The 21,341-nt window shown below is 39.6% G+C and overlaps 1 protein-coding gene across 1 annotated transcript in view; it reads left to right on the top strand.

The window, feature by feature from the left end:
- The window catches only part of ERLIN1 (ER lipid raft associated 1), a 36,600-nt gene extending 16,455 nt beyond the window's left edge, over window positions 1-20,145 (top strand). The window contains exons 8-12 of the mRNA XM_045853737.1: window positions 4,316-4,374; window positions 6,196-6,287; window positions 13,581-13,670; window positions 15,423-15,502; window positions 17,714-20,145. Of these exons, the coding sequence (XP_045709693.1) occupies window positions 4,316-4,374; window positions 6,196-6,287; window positions 13,581-13,670; window positions 15,423-15,502; window positions 17,714-17,929 (537 nt within the window). The 3' untranslated portion in view covers window positions 17,930-20,145. The remainder of the gene's footprint in view (window positions 1-4,315; window positions 4,375-6,195; window positions 6,288-13,580; window positions 13,671-15,422; window positions 15,503-17,713) is intronic.
- Window positions 20,146-21,341: the final 1,196 nt, after the last annotated feature.

Here is a 21,341-nt window from a genome sequence, read left to right as displayed (position 1 = left end):
GCATCTTTTCAAGTCAAAAATACAGATTTGGGGTGTTGTCACTTTTAATGGTTTTATTTCATCTCTACGGCTTCCAGTTTTTACTGTTATGTTCATGTTGCAATGACCAAGCTTATTACAAACATCTTTTAAAATCCTTCCCTTAGGATAAATTCTTAAATGTGGGATTGATGTGTCAAAATGTATCCCCATTTGGGGACTTTTTGATGCATATTGCCAAATTGCCTTTCAGAAGAATTTGAACAGCTTATACTCGCCCATCAGCAGTGTTGGTGAACTGTAGCGTCCTACACGTTTGAGTGTGTGATTGGACCCAAATAATCAGCTGTTGCATACCTGCTCTCTTAACCATTTTGGAGAAAATTAATCTGGTCTTTTGTATTAATTACTGAGGTTGAATGCCTAGGCTATTTACTGGCTGTTTGTGTTTCATTTGTGACTTGTTTATTGTGTTTGCTCATTTTTTAGTCATTGACCTGTTTTTTCCCTTGATTTAAACAAGCTGTTTTTTTTTTTAAATGATATTTTCTACTTTAAAAAAAAATATTTTATTTAATTATTTTTGGAGAGGGAGGGGAGGGAGACAGCGAGAGAGAGAGAGAAACGTCAATGTGTGGTTGCTGGGGGTCATGGCCTGCAACCCAGGCATGTACCCTGACTGGGAGTCGAACCTGAGATACTTTGGTTCGCAGCCTGTGCTCAATCCACTGAGCTACGCCAGCCAGGGCTAAACAAGCTATTTTTAATAAGTTAATTATCACGACTCTTAAATGCATAGGAAGCGCTTTATGAAATTATTTTAGTATTTTTTTCTTTATGGGGTTTTGCACTGCTGGCATGCTTTAAGAGCTTTTCACCACTTTTAAAATACAGAACTTGAATAAAATCAGAAATTATATATTTCTTTACTTTTATAGTTGTATTTTTACCTTTAAATCTTGACTTCATCCAGAACCCATTTGAGGTCAATGGGGAGGCAGGGCTTTAATCACCCCTCCTCCAACACCATCAATTTGGTAACAACAGTAATTCTGAGTAATTTGTGCTTCTGTCTCCCCTGTGTTTGACGTGCCTTTGTGTTGTACGCCGAATTCCATTATATAGTTGGGGGGGGTTTGGACTTTATTCTGTTCCATTGATCTTTCTGTTTTCTATCCTTTGGTTAGTTATTGAGGCCTTGCTCTTTTCCCGTCAAATCTACTTATTCTCTCCCATTTTTTCCCTTCTTGTTAGTAAATGGCACCTTCTTCCCCTAAGACCAATCTAGATGCCTGGGAGGCATTTTTGACCCCCTTATCCTAACACCTGACCGGTCCCCATATCCTATCACAGGAATCCATCTAACACTGTTCACGGCTCCATCTTCAATGCCACCATCTTCACTGCCACCTCCTTAGGCTGAGTCCGTCTCCTGGACTTCTGCACTAGTCTCTCTTGTCCACACTTTCATTTCTACTCTTACCCATATCATTTTCTTCACAGCAGCAAGAAGGATCTCTTAAAGTTACATGTATTTGTTGTTTATGTAAAAAGTTATTGAGTGAGAAAAATATCACTTTATATAATACATTTTTAAACTGGTAAATCAAAGCCTTCATAGTTTTGGTTGCTTTAGTCTTGCTATAGTTTCTTATGATACTGGGAATGCATTTCTAGAACTTTTAAGCCTATTTTTCAGCCTTTCTATTTTTAACACATTACTCTATGGTTATGATAATGCAATGTTTTATTCACCTTTAAAATCCAGTAAGTTAGAGTATCTTTTTAAAACTAATGGTTGTTAATATTTCTGCCGGAAGAGTTTTCATTATTGATATTTTTAAGTTCTATCAGTTATCTCAACTGGTGTATAAATTTTAAAATTGGAAACATAGATAATGGCATTACTTAATCACATCATCATTTTTGTTTCTTTAAAAATATTTAACCCATGTGAGAAACTCCTCTCCCACATTAAATTAATATGCAAGGATTTAATGAGTTTTAATGCTGTTAAATATGTAGTAGTTTTTCTAAGCATTAAGGTATGCAAATGATTCTTGGGGAATTTATTGTATATGTACAAGTTTGCTGAATTCATTGTCTCTAATAATTTTTTGGTTAATTTCCTTAGCATGTGTTGGGGGGGCTGTTCGTGTGTGTTAAAAACACTTACTCTGCCTTCTTAACTAAGCGTATAATACATTGTCATTGACTATAGGTGAAATGTACAGCAGACCTCAAGAGCTATTTTTCTTGCTTAACTGAAACTTTGTGAATTGTCTCTGATTTTTTTTTAGTTATACAATTACACCAGAATAAAAATCTTGATTTCCCCTTCCATAGCCTAGTATTTCCCAGTCCCAAATCATCCTATTTTAATTCTTCACATAATATTTATAAGTATCTGAAATTCTCTTATTTAGTTGCTCTTTGTTGTTGTCTGATGTGTTTTCTCCCTCTTCAGTTTTAAATTCCATGACAGCAGTCTCGCCTTGTTCATTGACATATCCACAGAACAAACAGCACCTGGCACAGACTAGGCACCAATTCATATTTCTTGTTAAATGAATATTCTCTGTAACAACCATTATTTTCATTTTTCCCTTCTCTATAGCTGTACCCACGTTTTCTTGAACAACTGCTTTGGCAAATTAGAGTGGTAAAAACAGGCAATCTTGATATTTTTTTCCCATGTTATTTAGGGGAGAGACTAGATTATATGCTAGCTTTTGGTTTAAACTATATGCTTATTACTCAGGGATCAGTTTCAACAGATAAATTTATTTCATCAGCTTTTTTTTTATTCTTTCTCTAGTCACTTTGTGTGTGTGTTCATTTGGGCCATTGTTTGGGGTTTTTTAAATTTCTTACATTTCTTGTGATGCAACTTACTCATGGTATCTGTTTCCAGGTGTTTATAATTTCACATATTTGAAAATTATGAGACTTCCCAAGATTGGCAAGCATGCAGTATGTTCTTCAACCTAGTACAGCAGGATAGAAGTCTACAGAAAGCAGTTCTATTTTATGCTTCTTTTTATCCGACTAAAAAGTTAGATGGCTAGTGTCTTAAATGCAATGTGACAGTGCTTCCCTTTGAATCATATTAAAAGGTAATGGAAGTCATCTGTATTTCTTAGTCACATGGTGAAATCTGGCATTTCTCACAAATTCTGGCTCTGAATTTTTGTCTTCTGGGTATCTCCACAAGTGGTTCTTATAGTCTCACATGGTTGGCCTTCAGGGTGTAATGAGTCCCCACCTTGTGGCCCCCAGTTGCTTACTCCATTTCATTCTAATTTCTTGTATTTGTTGTAGTTATGACAGTCCTTGAAATTACATAGATTTGTTCTCTTTCATGTAGGGAAGGCTGTGTTTCTTAAACATTTTAAAAAGTCTTTTTTCAAGTGTCTTAAAACAAGGGTATATTTAAAGTCTTTGTTTCTTAAAAGTTTAGCCAGTTTTCAGAGGAAAATTAACTTTCTTCAGACCAGTAAAGTGTTTTGTGTATGTTTGCAGTACAGGAGGGGAGTAAGGGATGTTTAACTAGTAAAATCAAAAGGTTTTGAGAGATCAAATCCTAATGTACAAAAGTCAGCCTTCAAAAAAAAAATGTACTTTCAAAGGAGACAATGTAATTATTTCAAAGTTCACTGGTTAGGAAAACAAAGTTTCTAGTAAACAGTGTCTCCAAAGGGAAGTTGACTTTGCTCTTAAGTGAGATTCTAGAAAGAATATAAGTTCTTGGTTGATACTTATTTTCCTTCTGCCTTTGGCTGTTTGTTTATAGCGAGTCCTGAGTGATTGTTGGTTTAAAAAGTGGTAAATTCATTTACTGCTCACTATGTTAAGTTGCATAAAAGACCACTGTAAGTTGCATAGTGATCAGTCTGACACTGTGCAGCTGATCAGTAAGTTGCATTTACTGATCACTACGTTTAAGTTGCATATATGATTTTTGTTTTTACTGCTTTCTACTTGACAATTTAAATCTTAGAATTTTGTCTTTTATTTCTTTGGTTTGAAAATTGTAAAAGGAAACAAAAGTATCCAACTAAAGAGCTCTGCAAAGGTCTTAGAGGGGGTTGATTTCCTCCAGTGGTGGAGTGGCTTTTCCTGCAGCCAGGCTTGCTTTTGTTTTTTAGGAAACAAGAAGCAGCTTATCCTTGATTATTGGTGTAATGGCTGAAAAGTAGCTTTTCTCATGGGATCCCCATAGGCAGCTATGTCGTAGTTGTTTTGTTAGTTTAATTTGAGGAGCTCTTCTGTAGAAGATTTAGTTTGAAGATTTATTTTTCAAATATACTTTGGCTTTTTCACTTTTATTTTTTAGGCTGTGCGTGTTACAAAACCAAAAATCCCAGAAGCCATAAGAAGAAATTTTGAGTTAATGTGAGTAATATGCATGGGATCCCAATATTTTATTTAGGGCTGTCTACATAGTAATGCACCAGTCCAGAGGAAACGCATGTGAGATATTACACTCTGGGGTGTGTTGTATATCTTCTCCCATACTTTAGTTCTAGTAATACTGCCTATTCTAGTGTTGTATTTCCCACCAGACTCTTTGCTTTCTCTTTATATCATGGACATTTCAGGAGCAGCTTCAGTGGCTAAGGATGCAGCTTGCTGTAGAACTATTGTTGGAAGCCTAAGGAGCCATAATTTTGTTGTGAATAATACCTTGAATTAAATGCTAGTAGGCGAGAGAAACAGTCCTAGCTATTGAGGTTGAAGAGAGCGCCTGTATTCTATTAACTGTGTTACAGTGATAAGAAGAGACTCTTTATTGATATGACATTTGGTTTGTATGTGATTGTGTATCTAAATATAGATCTGGAGAAGCTTTTCCTGAGTTTACTCCTGGTGGTATTCTCTTTTATGTGTCCAGGGCTGACTGTATACGGGAAATTACTTGGGTGACATGTTTCTAAGTGCTTTGGAAGATCCCTGCTGGGAGAATACCTACTATAGTTCAAATGACAGTATTATTCTCATATGATAGACTGAGAAGAAACAAAAGCCTTTAGGAAATTTGATTGGCATGTTAAGAGGAAAAATGTGAAATGCTGAAAAGTAACTTTGCAAGATGTCTGAATACAAGGGGCCCAAGGTGTGATGATACTTTATGGAGTGATATACTTCTGAGTCCTGTTGTTCCCAAGTCTGTACCTTCTATTCCATTCCGTTTTATTTCCATTTTTTTTTCCTTGTAGAAAAGGAACTCTTTCGAAACTTTTAGGCACAGTGTCAGTTTGATCAGATCAGGGTCTCCTCTATTTGTAGAAAAAATACTTATTGAAGGCCATGTGTGGTCTTAGGCTTTCAATATGATGGCTTCTGGTGATGGCAAGATGAATGCTATGTGTTCTCTGCCCTCAAATTCCTCATCATATCCAGAATGTCACTTTAGATCTTTATGGATGTTGGAAGGAGGAAAGGGGAGAACTTCGGGTAAATGTTTTGGGGAAACCATTGGAGTTACTTTTCAGATAATTCTGGATCTTGCCTAGTTCTATACACTATTGGATTTCCAGAATTAAAGGCACCTTGGGATCATGGTGTCTAACCTGCCATGTGGTCATTCAGTTGCCACCTGTACATGCATAGTGCTAGGCCAGCCATTTCCATTATTAGAAAGCTCAGATTCTTAGAAAATTTTTTCTTACACTGAGCCCCAGTTCACCACCTAGTACCATAAACGGCCATCCAGTTACATCTTTTGTACAGCAAATAAGGCCACTGCACAGGGGTTTCTGTCTGAGGAGGGGCTGAAATCCAGCTTCTTTCTGCCTGTCAAACTGTGCGCCTAAGGGGGATGCATCTTCCCGGAGGTTGATACCTTTTACTAAGTGGCCCAGGTGTGCTGTATTAGCTAGCTGGAGGCCCAACAGCAAAGGAAGCATTGTATACTCCAGATACTTCCAAATCACAGGCCTTTCCATGATACAGTTAGAGGAAAAGTTCAGATTAAGATCACATGCACTAAATTTGATTCCTATCTCCGGGTGGCTTTGGGCAAATCATATAACCTTTCAAGCTCAGATTCATTATATGTAAAATAGAATAACACCCTGGTTACCCACTTAATGGGTCAAAAAGTTCTTTTTGGAGATGATTCTCTGACCCCCCCCCCCCCCCACATAGAGTCAGCATTAACTAACAGCCAATGACTGCATGTCATTTCTAATTTTTATAATATTTTGTCCACAGGGAGGCTGAGAAGACAAAACTTCTTATAGCTACCCAGAAACAGAAGGTGGTGGAGAAAGAAGCTGAGACAGAGAGGAAAAAGGCTATTATAGGTATTTGGATTTCTTTCTGAAAGGTTGTCTCTAAGTACAGGTATTGTGAGTTTGTCCTGTGCTTTGTCAGCTTCATGTTAGATATTACTAGGACTCAAATAAGATAGCATCATACATAGTTTAGAATTCTGGAAACTTCTTTATACAGTCAGGTGTCCTAAAGCCTTTAAAAGCAGAGGAGGCCAGTACCTGAGTGTTGAAGCTCTGCACCGAGTTGTGTCTTTGTCCAGGACAGGGGAAGTGGGTGGGGCTTGGGGGCAGCTCCAGCCTCTGTGGATTAGGGCTTTTGTGTATACAAATGAAGAATGGGGAAGTTTTGCGCTGAAGCCCATGATTACAATTTGCATCCTTGCTGTTGTCATGCACCTGGTTTTATCTGGATAAATAAATACAGTGATCTTGAAAGCAGCAGGATCGTTTTGAATCAGTGACTTCCCTGACACTCAGCAATGCTGTGTTACTAGACTGCCATCTTAGGCTCCCAGTTTTTTGTTCCTTGGATGCTGAAAGTTTAAGGAGTTTTTCATCAAATATTTCGGATATACAGAATGTACAGAGAACAGTATAATGAAGGCTTAACTTTTTGCCAAATTTCCTTCAGATCATACTTGCTTTAGGAAAAAATTTATCTGTTGGAAGCCTCCTCTGTACCCTTCCCTGGCCTTATTTCTTGACCTGTCCGCTCAGAGTAGCTTCCATTCTAAGGTTGATGTTTCTTTTTCTGCCCATGTTTTTACAGTTCCACTGTAAGTATGTAATAAACAATTCACAGATTATTTTAAACTGCAAAATGGCATTGAACTCTACCTTTTATTTCACAACTTGCCTTTTTAAACTCATGCTGCTTAAGTTTTATTCATATTGATACATGAAGATCTAGTTCATTTTTAACTACTGAGTATTTTCTACTATGAGCGAACCTCAAGTTTATTCTGATGGATTGATTACTAATGAAGAGTGAGGTAGTTTCTGGTTTTTCCTTATACAGAGAGTGCTGCAGCAATGCCCTTCCCAGCTCTCTGCACACACGCAGGGTTTTCGTGTTCCTGGAGTTGGGTTCCTCAGCACGTGGACGGGTCAGCGCCCTGTCACCAGCTTTTTGTTTCTGGTTCACAGCGAGAGGAGCACAGAAATGGAGAATGGGTGTTCAGAAGTTCTTAGGGAGCAGTTTTGGTGGTGGTTGTTTTTGTGTCTGTTGAACCTAATAATAAAAAACTGGAGCTTGTGCTTTTGTTATCAGACTTTTTTGAATTTATGCCAATTTGATGGTGGACATTGTATCACATTATTTCAGTTGAATTTCCCCCATTACTCTGAAGTTGAATATTGTTTATTGGTCTTTCAGGTTTCCCTCTTGTAGTGTGTGAGTTGCCTGTTAATGTCATTAGTCTATTATTTGATTACTTCTTTTGAATTGATTTGTAGAAGTTTTTTATGCTTTCTGGATATTAATCCTTTCCCAGGTTTAGGCACTGCAAATATCTTCTCTCAATTTGTGGCTTGACTTTGAACTTTATGTTTCTGACATACATGTATATTTAATTTTCAGGTAATCAGATTCATCAATTTTTTCCTTTCTCATCTGTGCTTCTCTTGTCTTGTTTAAGAATTCTTTCTTAGCCCCAAAGTAATAATTTTATTCTAAAAGTCTTATCATTTTGCTTTTCATATTTAAGTCTTGAATCAATCTGGACTTGATTTTAGTGTTCAGTGTGACATAGGAATTCAGTTTTATTTTTTTCCAGTGGCAAGCCAGCTGGCTTCATACTGTTTATTAAATAGTTCATTATTTCCTCTACTTCTTTTTTAAAATTTTTATTTATTGATTACAGAGCAGAAGGGGAGGAGAGAGAGATTTGTTGCTCCACTTATTTATGCATTCTTTGGTTGCTTCTAATATGTGCCCTGACTGGAGTTTGAACCTGAAACCTTGGTGTCTCGGGGTGACCAGCTGAACTACCCCAGGGCATTTCCTCTGTTTACATCTAGTGCCACCTTAGTTATATGACAAGATGCTGTGAATGATTTGTGCCGTTGCTCGGGTCTCTGTTTTGTTTCGATTTCTTGGTCTGTCTCCAGTATTACCTTGTTTTAATTATTGTAGCTTTTATCTTAGGTCTTACTATCTGGGAGAGCAAGTTCCTCCTTAACTATTTATCTTCATCGTTCCTAACTATTCCTAAAATTGGCTTGAACTATCCCAGGCCCATTATTCCTCCATGTACATTTTAGAACCAGCTCCTAAAGTTCTGTAAAATATGGATGTATTAAAGTTTTTATTGGAATTGCATTTTCTACATACATATTAACTTTTTGCTGTTATAAATATGCTCCTTTTTTTTAAAGATTTTATTTACTTATTTTTAGGGAGGGAGGGGGAGAGAGAGAGACAGAGGGAGAGAGAGAGAGAAAGAGAGAGAAAGAGACACATCAATGTGCAGTTGCTGGGAGTCATGGCCTGCAACCCACGCATGTACCCTGACTGGGAATCGAATCTGCGGCATTTTGGTTTGCAGCCCGCACTCAATCCACTGAGCTACACCAGCCAGGGCTTAAATATGCTCCTTTTTTGAAGAGACTTTTTCCTAACCTTTTGCTTTTGTATAAGGAATGCTGTTGTTTTTTGTTTTTTGTTGTTTTTTTGTTTTTTGTTTTTACTTAGCAGTCTTACTCAAAATGCTATTTCTAATAGTCTGTTGGATTTCCCATGTGAGCAAGCATGTTGCCTTCAGATCAGTTTTGTTTTTTTCTTCATAGTCCTATGCTTTTTAGTTCTGTCTTACTGCTTTAGGTTCTGCTTGTTGAAAAGAAAGATAGTGATTGGTATTCTTGGTTTCTTTTCTAACTTTACATAGTCCCAATGATGTTGGCTGCACTTAACTTTTGTTGAGTTAATGAAGTTTCCTTCTGCCTTTTGCTTGCCAAGGGCTGTTAAAACTTTTGCAGTGTTTTTTTATATTTGTTGAAATGACCATATGCTTTTTCTTATTAAAGCTGCTAATGTGGTGAATTATATTAATAGATTTTCTGTTACTGGATTATTTTGTCTTCCTGGGATAAACACACTTGATCATAATGTAGGAGGTTCTACCCAGTACATTTCTGTATGTAGTTTGCTGATGATTTCTGTAACATAATTTTTATTTTCATAAATGAGATTAGCTTATAAATTTTTTCTTCTACTCTTAATGTCAGAGGTATTTTTGTTTTCGTTTGTTTTGTTTTTTGTATCATGGTTACACTAGCTTTAAAATGACTTGAAGAACATTTTTTTTCTAGAACATTATGTATAAAATACATATTATTTCCTTTGTGTATATTTGGTGGAACTCACTTGTAAAAACCATTGTAGTCTCTTGGGGTTTGTGCTTTTTTTGTATGCTTGTTTTTTTTTTTATGGTAATAGTTAACCTACTGATTGATTTCTTCATTGCATTTATGTCCAGATTTGTTTTTAAGTCAGTTTTGATAGTTACGTTTTTCTAGAAAATTGTCTTTTTCATCTGCTGTTTTAAATGTGAGGACATAAATTTGTAGAGCTCTCTCTTGATTTTTAGAATCCGCTACCAAGTCTGTATGCTTCCTTTTTATTTTTAATGCTGTTTATTTGTGCCGTCTTTTTTCCTTAATCATTTTTGTCAGAGGCCTGTCTTACTCATCTTTTCAGAGAACCGGATTTTAATTTGGCTGATTCTGTTGTCACTTTCTTTTCAGTTATGTTATTTACACTGTTTTATTATTTCTTTCCTTCTACTTTTTTTGAGGTTACTTATTGGTTCTTTTATAGCTTCTTGAGTTACTTAATTCTTTAGTTTTCAGTCTCTCCTACTGTAAACATGACAGATTATGTATTTTCTTCTAAGTTCTGCTTTAGGTATATCTCAAGTTTTGAAATGTAGTTTATTACTGGTGTTCAGTTTTAATTTTTTAAAAAACATTTCCATTATGATTTCTTCTTTGACTCATGAATTATTGAAAGTATGTTTTTAATTTCTGATTGAATGAATTTTGAAGGGGCTCCATTTTAGTGTTGATTTCCATTGTTATTGCATTATAACAGAAAATATAATCTATTATATAGATCTTTAGGTATCTGTTGAAATTTGCTTTGTGGCGTATCAGTACCTGGTCTTTTTTGGTAAATGTTCTGTGTGATTAAAAAGATTGTATAGTCTCTCTGTGTTGAATGCAGGTTTCTCTATATAACCCATTAGGTCAGGTTGGCGGTGTTCACATCTTCTGTAGTCTTCTAATTTTTGCCTTCTTGGTCTGTCAGTTACTAAGAGAGGTGTGTTAAAATCTCCCACTTATGACCATGGATTTGTTCATTTATAATTTTTTTCTTGATATATTTTGGGGCTGTATCATTACAAGCATTCAGATGTAGGAGTGTTACATCTCCCTGGAAAATTGTACGTGTTATGTACTAACCCTCTTTATTTCAAACATGCTTTTTCACTTAAGGCTTATTTGATGATAATATAGCTATACCAGATTTCTCTTGATTAGTTATTTTCTTGATGTATCTTTTCACATCCTTTTACTTTCACCTTTTCTATGTCATTATGTTTTAGGTGTGTCTCTTGTAAACAGCATATAGCTGGATTTTGTTATCTTATCCAATGTGAGAATCTGTCTTTTAACTGGTGAGTTTAGTCTTTTTATATTTATTGTGGTTACTGCTATGTTTGGATTTGTTTATATCATTAATTTTGTGCTAATTACCATGCATCTTTTTCTCTGCTTATTTTTTACCTCTTTTGTGATTGGTATGGAATTGATTGAATTGTCTTTATTCTTCTTTTTACCTGATTGGAAGTTTTACATTCAATTTTGAGAATATGTAACTAGTCATGACCTGTAAAATGTTAACAAGCGTACCTTACTTGACAAAGTGTAAAGTTAATCATTCTTTCTCTCCTCTTCTTGAGTAATACCTTAGAATGCTGTAATTCTTATCACTGTTCCCCATTTTTCATACTACTAGTGTCTCATATTTTAATTTCATGTTTTTATTTTCCCATTATTATCATCATTAATTCTTACAGTAAACACTTATTTTAATTTACATGTGCTATCTCATTTTTTCTTCATTGTTTTTGGAAATCAGTTTTTTCCTGCTAGTTTTTTCAGCAGAGGCTAAATAAGGTGTGGAGACTTACCCAGTCTTCTTGATCTGAAATACTTTTGTTTCATTCTTGAATGGTAATTTAGCCTATAGTTCTAAGCCTAACTAAGTTCATTATTCTTTGTTACTTTGGCTATTTTCTGTTTTGTTTTGCCTCTTGTTTTTACTTTTAAGATTTTTCTTCTTGTCTTCAGGTGTTCTCCCGTTTCACTGTGATGTGTCTAGGTAGAGAAAAGCTTAACTTCTCACTAGGCTGGTAGGTAGTTTCTTAGTCTCACGGGAGCTGCAGCCCGTTGGCTGGCTCTGTTGTGTGCTGGAGTCTCAGTTCCCACATCTCAGGGCCTTGTCTGCTGGCCCTGCCTGCGCAGTGCCCCAAGTCCTTCTCCCGACTTGTCCATTGACCACCCCGAGGCTGCCACCATACAGGTTCTCAGCTTTTGCTTTGCTTAGGTTTCTTGAGGAGCTCCCATTCCTTCTTAGAATCTCAGCCATGCATTAAAAACAAATTCATTATATTTTATCTGTCACTTTAAAGGTAACTATTTTCAACTGATGTGCTGCAAAAATTTTTAAAACATGCATTACCTGACTGTTTAGTCAGGGGCACTGACCTCTTTCCCTTAGATCGGCAAATAAAAGAATGACAACAAACACAAACAGCTGTCCAGTATGAATGAATCAAATTTTTACCTATTTTTTGTCAGATCAGCAAAAAAATACAAGATATGTTTTGGTGTGCTGCAGAATTTTAGTAATTAGTTTTTGTGTGCCATGAGATGGAAAAGGTAGAAAATGCTGCTTGAATGTTTTGTAGTTGAAGAATTTTCTCATGAGCCTGCTCCACCATTTTTCTGAACTAGCGGTTTTGTCATGTTCTTTACTGGTTCATCCCCACACAGCAAAGAGTGGCGTGAAGTGGGGTCACAGCCCCAGTGCCTCTGTGTGAGGTACCGTTCTCTGGGTTCTAGCCGCAAGCACCAGGGCACTTCTCTTTTATCCCAGTTTTATCTTGAGTAGCTAAGTTTCTAGCCCAGTTGAGTGTAGTAGTCTTATTTTTAGGATGGTGTGGTATAGATTGATTTTATGCTGATGAGGAAATAGGGACGTATGCCCTGGAGTATAGTTGATAAAGGCTACTGTCTTCTAAAAAGAAGAAACCACTTGGAAATTTTTTTTTTTCGTTATGTACTTTCCCTACGGAAGTGCATAAAATGTGTTAAAACACTCACCCTCTTAAACTGAAAAGGAGAATTGAGAATGTTCTTCAAGAACTGCAGTGATTGAAAGTGATTGAAAGTGATCTTTCTTCCCTGGTTCTGGGTACTTTGGTTAGGCCAGAGGTTTACTAAGAGTGTTTCTTCTTTTATTTTCCTTGCCTGTCACAGCCCGCTGCAGCTAACTTGTTCACTCTCAACATTGTTTTTATATTCTCAGATATTAATTACCCTGCTTCCTCTTTTGTCTTCCACAGCAGTCAGAATGTTCCTTTTCTGATATTATTTTTGTTGTGTCATTTCCTTGATGGTAGTTTGACAGTTGATGATCCCTAATTATATTAAAGCTAAATTCCTTAGGCTGTCACTCAAGACAAGGCTCTTCTAGCCCACTTTCTATTCTTACTTTTTGTTGGATTCTCTAGTCAGCCAGCTCTGTATTACCTCTTCATTGTGACTTGTTCATTCGTACCTTCTTGTCTACCTGCTCCCGTGTCCTCCTAGGTCGTGTCCATTATTTTCTTTAAGGTTTCTTCTAGAAGGCCCTCCTCAGTGTAACTTACCTTTCTTATTCTTTCTTTCTCCTGCCATGTTATATAATTGTACCTTGCCATGCATTTATGTTGCTCTGTTTTTGTTCTGAGTATTTTCATGAAGTATCTTTTTTTCCCCCATTAGCTTAAGAACCATTGCTATTTAATCCCTTGAAGGATTGGAACTATTACTATTACCTTTTGTACTCCTCCTTCCCACAAAATTAGCGCTGTCAAAATAGAGCAGTAAAGTAGGAAAATATTCCCCCCCTTTTTTCTGTTGAGTTGTTTACAGTCTGGGTAGATAAAGCAAACAGGACACAACACCTCGTGTGGTTCAATGTTAGACTATGTGCTGCTGATTCCTATGGAACTAGAGAAGTGTTTTTGAGTGTATCTTTTTTGTATATGATTACAGAAGCAGAGAAGATGGCACAAGTGGCAAAAATTCGGTTTCAGCAGAAAGTAATGGAGAAAGAAACTGAAAAGCGCATTTCTGAAATTGAAGGTACATCAGGAAAAAAGAGGCTCTGACTACCCTATCTGCCTCTCCCCCAGGGATGGGGCTCTTGTGGGTGGGGAGGCCATAGACAATAGTCTGGAGGAAGTGGCTGACCTGATATTCCATACAAGTTTTTAAAAAACTGCCAGTACATATCTAGCTCTTGGTTTGGATTGTGATTGTTTCTAACTCAGCCTTTCCTTTTCCAACTTAGAATGGTGCATTCGCTCCCGTTTTGTTCTCAGGCAGTGTGACAATTACCCATAATCAATTGTAAAGAATGTATAAGCTGAGAAACTCCACCACAACCAGTTTTCCTACCTGTCAACAACAACAACAACAAAAAAAAAAGCTGGGGAAAAAGAAGCCCCAGAACAGAGGTTCTCAAATTCCTTGATTTCACATAGTGAGATATTGCTGTTCTTAGCTCATAGTCTTGAAGACCAAACATTGAACCCCTTAGGCTTACATACTGCTGCTTCCTATCACTCTACATTAACTGATTTTGGGTCAAATTTGGAGGGGATGGGGGGGGGCTCCACCCGCAGGCCACCCCCCCAGCTACCACAGATGAAAATAAGTCTACCAAGACATGATCTGCTTGAGGAGGAAAGGTGGCTGATCTCTCAAAAGAAGAGGGGCCAGGAAACACTTCCTCAGTGGGCTTTTATTGGGTTCATTTGCATAGAAATACAGGGCGTATATATATGTAAAGCTCATCAATCATTGTTAGGCAGTAAGGATCAAACAATAGGTAACATTCAAAGAACTGAGGGCTTATTCTGAGTCAGGGTCAGATAGCTAAAGGGCCATAAAACTTTGGGGAACAAACTCATTTCATGCTTGGGCCCTTATCATTTAAATGGAGAATATTAACAAAGTAGGTTTCAAAGGATTTTATGCATTCTTTGTTAGGCTTGATCATCCCAGGGAACCTGCCCTTTCCAGCACAGGGCTGCACCTTCCTCCAGCATTGTTTCAGGCTTAAGTCAGGCAGGGGAAATAAGGCAGCCAAGAGATTAGGAGACTTCTTCCAGACAAAATGAGGACTTAGGCTATGTCAGAGCCGAGGGGTGGGGGTCCATCATCCCCTTTTTCTATAGCCCCCCAAGTCCATCCCTGAAGGCCCCCTTGTGACCATGCCTGTCTTAGGTCATCCCTCCTTTGAGGAATCTTACCCGTCATTGGCTAACCGGTCACCCACTCTGGGCCAAGCAGGGTGAAGTAAAGGGGGCAGAGGTGGTGCCCCTGCCAGGGAGATAAGCTTTGTCTCCTTAGTGGCTTAGGGTCCCAAGGTCTCTCACTCAGCCTTAGCCATGGGGGGTTACAGCTTCTGAAACCAGGCAGGGCAGTTCCCAACAGGTGGAACCTGTGCAATAAATAGAACAGAGCTTTCATGTTTGGATGTAGTTACGTCACTCGGAGCCGACAGCCTGGGTGGGGTGTGATTGTAATACTTTGGGCGATGAGGGGTGGAAGAAAGAAAGGGCGGCATTAGGTGGAAAATGATATGGGGCAGATGAGCTGAGAGTCGTTTGACATTGACAAGAATATTCCCCTTTGAGAACAGACTGAGGACTAGGATTTAAAAACTGCTAGTATTGTAAGATGCCTTTACAGTAAAGTAAGCTGTCAAAATACCAGGCAGTGGAGAAAGGGACTACTCCTACTTAAGGTAGAGGCTGAACTTGTACCAAGCTGAGGAAATGTGTTACAGGTTTCCTTTGTTTTAAATATCCTGACTGTTGTGTTTGCTAGATGCTGCGTTCCTGGCCCGAGAGAAGGCGAAAGCAGATGCTGAGTATTATGCCGCGCAGAAATATGCCGCCTCAAACAAGGTGACCGGCTCTCCGTGCCACTCTCCCAGTAGTACAGCTTGGGGTTCTGTTTGCCCGTGTGGGGCAGCTCTGAATGTGACAGAGGTGATCTTACCCAGTGTCAGGGAGGTGTAGTTACCATCACACCCTCTACAGTCAGTCAGTTAGCAAGATACATGTCACACTTCATTGGATAGGGAATTTTACACATTTGCTTATAAAAATGGGGAGCTGTAACAAAGGCAAGCAGATTTATAAAAAGTGCCATGTAGCCATTAATTTATACTGCTATGAGCTCAACAATTAAAGTTGAGGGACTTCTGAAATGACAAGTGGGACAGGAGAGGAGTGAAGTTCACTTAGAATTGCTTCCCGCAGAAGGTAGTTTTTTTTGGGCGGTGGGGGGATTTGAGTAGTTGCTAAGCTTGTTTAAAGTGTATTTCTCATCAATCAGAGACATTCTGGGCATTTTGGAGTGAGATACTTTTTCATTGTTGAAGATAATCTTATGCATTATGGGATAATTTGGATCCCAGGCCCTTGCCTACTAAAGTCAATAGTGCCCGCCAGCTACTGTAACAGTCAACACCCCTCCTCCGACACGTTTCCAAATGCACCCAATTGAGTACTGCTTCTTTACTGGATTTGGAAAATGTTCTAGTCATGAGGAATTTCATGTGTAATAACTTGAGAAAGGAGGTTGGGTGTTACATGGGTGACCAATTTTTGTGTACAGACTTGGGTAAGTGTAGGTCTAGAGAATACATATCTAGTTAGCAGGAATTAAGAGGCAACTAGAACCCTTATGTTACTCTGAGAAGGGAAGGATATGACCAAGGTTTGTAAGGTTATTAGTTGTAGAGTCTGTTGGGATGGAGAAAGAAGATAGATGCTCAGGTATGTGATACAGTTGAAGGATTGGAATCAAGACTGAAGATGTAAACAGGGCTTAAACTTTTTTGACTTAGAAAGGAACATAATCTGTATGCAGAAGAAACTATAGGACCTGATAGGTGACAGAAAGAGGGTTGTTGGTTCTGTGAATTCCAGTATGAATTTAGAAATACACTTAACTAACGAATTGGAGGAGACAGCTCTATAGAAACAGAACATCTTTGGTCAAGATGAAGACAAGAGGAGAAACTTGAGCTTACAAAACTAACATTCCAAATCTGTCGTGGGAGAGGCTGGCCAGGCACAAATGTCCAGACCTGGTCACTGAGGTCAGTCTGATGCTGAACGGGCAGTGAGGAGCTTTAGGCCACTTTGAAAAATGCTGCTCAGAAACGGACCTATATTAATAAAGCTTTGGGAAGTGTTTGGTTGTGCACTGTGACCAGAGTTGATGCCAGTGCTGCAGCAGGGGTATGAGTCAGCTGGAAGTGGTGCAGGTCCAGGGGGTGGAAGATGTTAGAGAACTGCTAAGGACAACATGGGCTTTGGCCTGGAGGCTTGAGATGAGGAGAGAATCACTAGGAAAGGGTCTGAGGGGCCTTTGGAGTATATTTTAATGGACATTGGAAATGAATGAGTTTTAATCGAACCCAGAGAGATTGTGGTTGGATATATCATAGCATCATGATGTAAATAAAACATTGTTTATTTGTTTCATCATGAGAAAGATCTGATGATTGACAAACATCTGTCCATCATAAATAGTTTAAATACCCACCTTCTGGGTAGAGGCAAGAGGCCAGACCAGGTGATTTCTTGAGATCTTTTCCAGTTTTGGAATGTGGTCAAGAAAAGCAGAGTCACAGGTCGTTAATTATAAGGTTATGAGCCCTTCCTTTGAAGCTCTGCCACTCTCATCCATTAACCTGTTCACCTCTTAAGAGAGCCAGCACAAATTCTAAACTGATTCCAGGTTCAGTCAGCTGGATTAAATGAGAAAGTGTATATGAAAGTAACAGCCACAAGATACTATACAAACATTATTATCGTTACCTAGTGAGTTATATCATTCATTGTTCTCTAAAACAACCCCCACCCCCCCATAAAAAATGAACAGCTTCCTACCTCAGGGCAGAGCTTGTTGAGGGAACTTCAGGTCTGTAATATAGCTGTTAATGTGATAGCCACACTTCAAAGCAAGAGAGGGTCGTTGGCAACAATTCAGATACCAGTAATGATACTCACCAGAGCAACAGGGAAAACGTGTGTAAGGAAAGAGAGAGATGAATATTGCACCTGAGTGTCCTGACACCTTTGTTCTTGTTTGCACCCACACAGCACAAGCTGACCCCAGAGTACCTGGAGCTCAGAAGGTACCAGGCCATTGCTTCCAACAGTAAGATCTACTTTGGCAGCAACATTCCTAGCATGTTTGTGGACTCTTGCGCTCTGAAGTATTCAGATGTTAGGACTGGGAGGGAAAACTCTCCTCTCCTCCCTGAGGAGGCTGTCTCTGGAGAGAGCCCCGTCCAAAAGAAGGGGAACATAGGTTGATGCAAGAAGTGGAAATGTTCACCCATATCAAGATGCGGTCCAAGGGGTTCAGTGGGAACAATGGTGATACGACTCTTTGTGCTCCTGTGTTCTGCCTCTCCTGTGTAGTCCTGGCTTATCAGCCGACTGCAGGGTAGAGCCAGCTGTCTTGGCACCCCAGTGGTCTTTTCGGCTGCGGTGTTATCAAGTATTCAGTGTGTGAATTCCTTTCTAAACTGGTACTCATGAAAGAGGGAAAGCCTGATGCTAAGATACTGCCTGCACTGGAATGGTAAATACTAAATACATAACAAGCTGTGCTTTTTTAAGCTGAGATCTATTGAATAATGTTTACATTGGTCCCCGGGAAAATGTGTGCTCAGCCATTCAAGAGATAGAAGGCCAGAAAGAAGACCACCAGGATGTGGTAAGTGGAAAGAAGACTCAGTACACCTGGGACCCAGACTCTCTAGAGTCCATTCCCAGCTTTCATCCATGTGATTGGCTTCTAGTCTGCTGAAGTTCCCCAGGAAATGAGCTTCCATTGAGCAACCATTTACTTGATACGATTTATACCGTTTTGTTTTCCTACAGCCAAGTTGGTGGCCTGCTGAGACATGCCCCTTGCTACTCTACCAGATTCTTTTAGCGATTTCTAATCAGTAGTTAATTGCATTAGTAGGCTCAGAGATAGAGCTTGGTTTGAAGTTCTGGGTGAGCTGAAACCTATACTTTAAACGAGAGCTCTGGGACCTGCGTTCTCCTCCATCCGGTGGTGATGGTCTGTGTCACTGTCCCGGCTACCTGTGGCGAAGGGACCTGGTTTTTAGTCAGCTCCTTCACTGCACCTTCCAGCTCTGGCTGGCCAGGAGCAAGGCAGGGCTTTAACCAGAAACAAAAGCAGCGTACAGTTCCTAGCTGTTCACTGCATAGTATTATATCATAACTGCAGGAAGTTTTTACTTTTAAAACTGGATTTGGGGTACATTCATTTGCCCCAGTACCTCTGCCTAAAGGCTCTATTCTAGGCTGCCGTGGTTCCTGGCACGCTGATTCTCCCTCTCAGTATTGTTCATCAGGAGCCTACATAATGTTGAATGAAGAGTAACTTAGAAAGCAACCTGGGTTGTTTTTGTCTTCTTCCTTCTTGGCCCTGAGATGCTGAAATCGGAGTTGCTCTCCAGCGTCACCTTCCCTAGGAGATCAGGGTCCCACTGACTTCCTGGGCAGCCTGTGGATTTAACCTTCAGTGAGGACATCAGAGTCACTGTATTTTGCCATGTATAACGTGCACCCACAGTTTCGTGCACATCACACACGGGATTACTATGCCCTTTATGCCCACGGTGTGTAATCATTATACCCATGTATAATGTGCACCCTTATCTTCTCTCAAAGATTTGGGCAAAAGGTGTGCATTATACATGGCAAAATACGGTAGTAGCTTGTGGCTGTGGGAGACCTATTTCACCTGGACTTTTCTTCCTTTAGGGGTTAACTTTCCTGAAATAGTGTGCCTCCTAGTTAGACCTGAGTACATGCTGCTTGGTAAGACCTTTTGTGTGGACTTCGTTCCAGCCAGACAGAACAGTCAGGGGACCACGTCCGGCGAGCTTTCCGCTGACTGTCAGTCTCATGGCAGCGAGTGGGTTGTGCCAAACATGTCACATGGGAAAGGAGTCTCAGGCGTGAGTGGGTCTTCTCCCAGGGCCTTACCCTATAGAGGCGTTTGTAATCTGGAGAGAATCATTTTTTCATTTTTGCTCAATTAATTGTATACATCCTATATGAGTGAATTTTGTGTTCTCTAGCCCTCCTTGAAAGGACTTTGAAACTGTAACTCCTCACCTGTCAGAGTACTGTTGCTGCAGATAAATAATGATTGTTGTGGGAAATCTGGGTCATCGGTCTTTGCGCTCTTTCCTGGAGGTGTTTCCTGTTCCCGTGAGCTACAGAAAGCTGCTGCCCCGAGTGCGAGATGTGGGTTATTTTACAAGCCACAAGCCCCGGTGGCAGAGGTGGGGAACAGGGTGACCTCGTGAGGTGTTAAAGAAAAGACTCGTACTTGAACTCCCCCCATGGAGTGTGCTTCCCTGTGCCCACTTGAGCTGTAAGCCTGTCCCTCCTTTGGGGGTGTCCCTTTTGGCAAATATACACTGTAATCTTGAGTCTAAATTTATATGTGATATGCTACCTTTTTTAAAAAATACTAAATAAAATTATTTTATTATCAGTGACTTGTGTTTTCCTTATGTCTCCAATCTTTTATCTTAATATTCTCCCAAGGCTTCCTTGCCCGTTTCACTAAATAGCCACTTTATTTACTAGTTTTACTTAACTGTAAAGGCTTTTCTCATACTCTTCCTAGAACACCGCTTCCCTAGTATGAGAATTTTTTAATAATTTTTTTTCAATTACAGTTGACATATGTTGGTTTCAGGTGTACAACAGTGATTAGACATTTATAACTTCTGAAGTGATCACTAGTACCTGGCATAAGAATTTGGAAAGCACGGTTTCTATTCTTTTCTGACTCCGAATTTAACAAGGGATTTTCTGATTGTTTGTGGGTACAGCCAGCTTGCCGGGGAGGGAAGGGGGAGGATGGAGCAGTGTGCCCCGGAGGCTGCCTGTGAGCGGGAGGGAGGGGGCAGGCATTATCTTGCAGCAGCAGAAGGATCGGTTGTGTAAATTATAGCTGGTGATGGTATGGTATAACTACCTCACTAATTCAGTGTTAGCCCCAGAGCCAGGGTTGGATGTACCCTTCCCAGGCTCTCAACATTCCCTCCTGGGGACGATGTCACAGTGATGTGCGGGCAGCAGGGCTTGGTATTGGGAGTCTGGGGAAAGCGTGCTTTAGCTCACCTCCTGCAGTGGATGAGGCTGGGTAGGAGGAGATAGGAGGAGCTCAGGTGAGCTTCCCTGGCCCCACAGACCTACTGGTTATTTGGCCTGGAGTTTGGGGACCCCTGTCCTATAGGCTTTTGGTAGGTATTAAAATAAAGTGATTTAGAGCTAAGGGATTTTCTCTTGCTGTGGGGAAGGAATTTTGTGATTAGAAGTTGTGACCTACAATTGCTTTAGGATTAAGTCCCCCATGTGTGCATAGGAGGCTTTTTGTGATTTGCTGTCCCCACCTGACTTCTCCAGCCCAGATCCTTTGATCTGTGTATTTGCATGTGTTTTTCCATCTGCCTGGCGCACATTTTCTCCCCTGTAGCTCCATCCTTCCTTTGCTAACTCCTCCTGAGTCTTCACTTCTTCAGAGAGGCCGCGCTGCACTGCTTGCCCAGGTGAGCGCTGCACGATTCCCTGTGACTTTTCACATGCCTTGCGCTACCTGTATAATGTTTTTCCTCACAAATAACCCAGCTCTCTGGGGGCAGAGACTGACCATCGTCTTCCCCAAGGCAGTATCTATCACTCACGC

Source organism: Phyllostomus hastatus, unplaced genomic scaffold (genome assembly GCF_019186645.2).
Source record: "Phyllostomus hastatus isolate PE091 unplaced genomic scaffold, TTU_PhHast_1.1 phas_scaffold_1066, whole genome shotgun sequence".
NCBI lineage: Eukaryota > Metazoa > Chordata > Mammalia > Chiroptera > Phyllostomidae > Phyllostomus > Phyllostomus hastatus.
The sequence above is the reverse complement of the archived record's forward strand: the minus strand, read 5'-3'. Positions and strand labels throughout refer to the sequence as shown.